Here is a 3,754-nt window from a genome sequence, read left to right on the forward strand (position 1 = left end):
TTGTATTTTTAGTAGAGATGGGGTTTTGCCATGTTGGCCAGGGTGGTCTCAAACTCCTGACCTCAGGTGGTCTGCCCACCTCAGCCTCCCAAAGTGCTAGGATTGCAGGTGTGAGCCACCACGCCTGGCCCAAATATTGACTTTACTATATTTTTCCAGTCATTTTCAGATCCTGCTTTGTGTTGGGAAAAGGATAGCTGGTATTTTGATTCATCTAGTGCTTTCTCTAGATGGAGATATTCTATATCTGCACTGTTTAATGTTGTGGTGTAGCCACTACTCATATGTGGCTATTGAGTACTTGAAATACAGCTAAAATAACCAAGGGACTGAATTTAAGTTATATTTATTGGGCAGAGCAGATCTGGAATTTTATTTCAATGTAAGGTAATTATTTTTCCCAAATGATCAGTCGGTACTCAGATACACTTATTGAAGAATCAATTGTTACCACATTTCCCACTACCTGTTTTTACATATTAAGTTCTTCTCATGTGTCTCAGTACATTTCTGGACTTTGTCTTATTTTGATCCCAGGAATCTCCATTTTAAAGTGATTATTGGACAGTTGTGCCAGATATCTTTAACCGTGTTCACTTCTGCATTAAAACAGGGAAAACCTAATTTAATAATAGGTTTTCAATTTGAAGTCATAAACTGAAATTGTGTTAGTCATATACACACACATAGTGAGCTAATAGGATGGCCACAATGTATTAAGTTGGAGTGGGGATGGAGAAGTCAGCAACTAAATGGTGTTTGCTCTCTAACTTTTAATTGTGAAATACGCTCATGTTACATATTACACAATTCCTGAGTGTCTTGTCTTATCTGAATTTATTTGGTTCCTAAAATCTGACAGTTTGATAGTGAGTCCAGATAATAAGAGATACTTGCTATCCAAATATATTTGGTTTTGAAGTTTTGGATAGTGAGTGTGAGAATTTGGTTAATAAGAGGTGCTAGTATTATCTCCAACGTTTTATCCAAACCTATTCTCTTTAGTTGTAATAGCAAGAAAATGAGGGAATACCTGTGTTTGCACAGGAAAAGTGCAGAATATCAAATTTAGGTGGTTAACATCACTAAGGGTGAGATTTTAAGATTTTTAAACTATTTTCTAATGTATGTACAATGAACATGTATACAGACTTTCAACTGCAGCTAGTGCTCGACTTAGGACCACAGTCGGGACTGCGGACCTGTTGTAACACGATTTGGTCGTAAGTTGAGTAGGCTAGATGTACAGTTGAAATGGTGCACGCAGAGATGGTAGTGCTGCTGGAAGCTGGTCTGCAGTGTCATATGCCCAGCTGGGCAACGTTTGCGCTGCCAGACGCGGAGCAGTCGTGGCTAGCGATTGTGGTCATAAAGTTGAATCGTCGTAAGTTGCATAGGTGGCAAGTCGATCAATATACCTGTACTAGCTGTTTTGATAGAAACTTCTGTGTCCTTAGAATATCACAGCTGATATCCCAAGAAACTACAGGACTATGCGAACTTGAAATTTGAACTTATTTATGTTATGGGAAATGTAATAGATCAGTTAGGCAAATGTAGCTGTTCAAAATGGAAAGTTTATTACACAGCTAATCTGGGGACATGGACTTGCTAAGGACATTTCAGGAGTGAGAATTGGGTGAAGAGAGCCAAGGGCAGTGCATGCACCTGTGGTCAATATAGTGACTAGATGGAGGATCAGCAGATAGGCCAGGTGCAGTGGCTCACACCTGTAATACCAGCATGTTGGAAGGCTGAGGTGGGGAGGATCACTTGAACCCTGGAGTTTGAACCCAGCCTGGATAAGACAGCAAGACCCTGTCTCTATAAAAAGTTAGGCAGACGTGGTGGTGCTTGTCCCTGCAGGCTACTTAGGAGGCTGAGGTAGGAGGATCACTGGAGCCCAGAAGTTCAAGGGCTCCTTGTGAGCTATGGTTGCCCCACTGCACTCCTGCCTGGGTAACAGAGCAAAACCCAATCTCTTTAAAAAATAATAATTGGTGAGGAGAATCAACATTAAATGAAGTGACACGTATATGAAGTAATGAATACACGAGAGGGGGCAGTGTTGGTGAAGGATCTGGAGAAGAGAATCAAACACTTGCTTTGGTCCAGACAAGTTCAAACTGGTTTTTCTTGCAGGTGTTTCTGATTTACAGCCTAAAAATAGGGCCAACCTAGGCGGAATTCATCTGATTCACCCGCCAGGTGTTGCTACCTGCTGTTTTGTTTTGGCAGTAACAGTTGAAAAATACCTAAGTAGAAATGAAGCCTCACCTCTTAGGACTTCACATGCTCTGATAAAAATTTAGGGGTGCACCAGGACAGACAATTAAGGGCATAGCCATAGAATAGGACAAATTCCTGTCCTTCTTGTATTGAGTATGAATTGAATGAAGAGTGAGTGAGAAAGCCAACCAAAACAAGGTGGATTTTGAGGTATTTTCATGTGGTTGTTTTGGACAATGTGTCCAGTAAAGACTCAGGAAGTGATACCTTGTCTGTGCCACTCAATCAGCACATATCTTACCTCCTTATATGTGATTTTTTTTTTTGTATGGATGTGTCCTTATTTTTTTCTTGTTTCCTTGTCTTTTTTTTCTTTTTCTTTATTTAGAGAGGGAGTTTCACTCTTGTTGCCCAGGCTGGAACACAACAGCGTGATCTTAGTTCACTGTAACCTGCCTCCCAGGTTCAAGCCATTCTCCTGCCTCAGCCTCCCAAGCAGCTGGGATTACAGGTGTCCGCCACCAAACCCAGCTAATTTTTAAAATCTTTTTAGTAGAGACGGGGTTTCACCATAATGGTCAGGCTGGTCTCAAACTCCTGATCTCAGGTGATCCACCCATCTCAGCCCCTCAAAGTGCTGGGATTACAGGTGTGAGCCACCGCACCTGGCTATTGTTCCCTTCTAAATGGGACATACTTTGAGACCAGGTGAATGCTTCCCAAACTGTAGTGAGCAGCACAGTTACCTAGTGGGCTCGTTAAAGGACAGATTGTTCTGTTCCACCCCCAGAGTTTCTGCATGTCTGAGGTGGAACCTGGGACTTTGCATTTCTAACAAGTTCCCAGGTGAAGCTGCTGCTCTGGGGACACTTTGAGACCCCTTGGAATAGTTTTAGCAAACTATTAAATAAAAGAAAAACTGCCTCATAAGTGAAAGGTGACAAATGAAGACAAAAATTTGTTTATGATTCTGTTCAACAACTGTACAATTGTATAAGACCTTTTACAAGGTGCTAGGGACCAAAGTATGGGAAGTAAGTCCTGACAAAGTCTCCAGCTTCATAGCATACGTTGAAAGATAAATATGGCACAAATAGTAACAATCCAATACAATCCCAGTAGTTGAGAGAATGTAGTGATTAAAACATCTTGAAACATGTTTGCCCCTCCCCAGTGAAGAGCAGTCTCGACTTGCAGCGAGAAAATATGCTCGTGTGGTGCAGAAGCTTGGGTTCCCGGCCAGATTCCTCGATTTTAAAATTCAGAACATGGTTGGAAGCTGTGATGTGAAATTTCCCATCAGGCTGGAAGGTTTGGTGCTAACCCATCAGCAGTTCAGTAGGTATGACAGTTCTATAGCTTGAACTTTGAGTTTACCAAGATATTCAAGTTACGTTACAGGTTGTTTATATAATGTATCTTTCAGAGAATTTTTTTAAAGGCTGGTGACACAATAGTGAAAATATTAAGATGCTATGCCTGAGTCCTCATAGGCTACCACATGTTCCCAGTCTTTTGAAATCAT

At 41.2% G+C, this 3,754-nt stretch overlaps 1 protein-coding gene across 1 annotated transcript in view; it reads left to right on the plus strand.

The window, feature by feature from the left end:
* The window catches only part of TBPL2 (TATA-box binding protein like 2), a 32,117-nt gene that overhangs the window by 11,327 nt on the left and 17,036 nt on the right, over positions 1-3,754 (plus strand). The window contains exon 5 of the mRNA XM_017515817.2: positions 3,404-3,571. Within this exon, the coding sequence (XP_017371306.1) occupies positions 3,404-3,571 (168 nt within the window). The remainder of the gene's footprint in view (positions 1-3,403; positions 3,572-3,754) is intronic.

The sequence above is a fragment of the Cebus imitator genome, unplaced genomic scaffold (assembly GCF_001604975.1).
Source record: "Cebus imitator isolate Cc_AM_T3 unplaced genomic scaffold, Cebus_imitator-1.0 Scaffold560, whole genome shotgun sequence".
In the NCBI taxonomy this organism is placed as follows: domain Eukaryota; kingdom Metazoa; phylum Chordata; class Mammalia; order Primates; family Cebidae; genus Cebus; species Cebus imitator.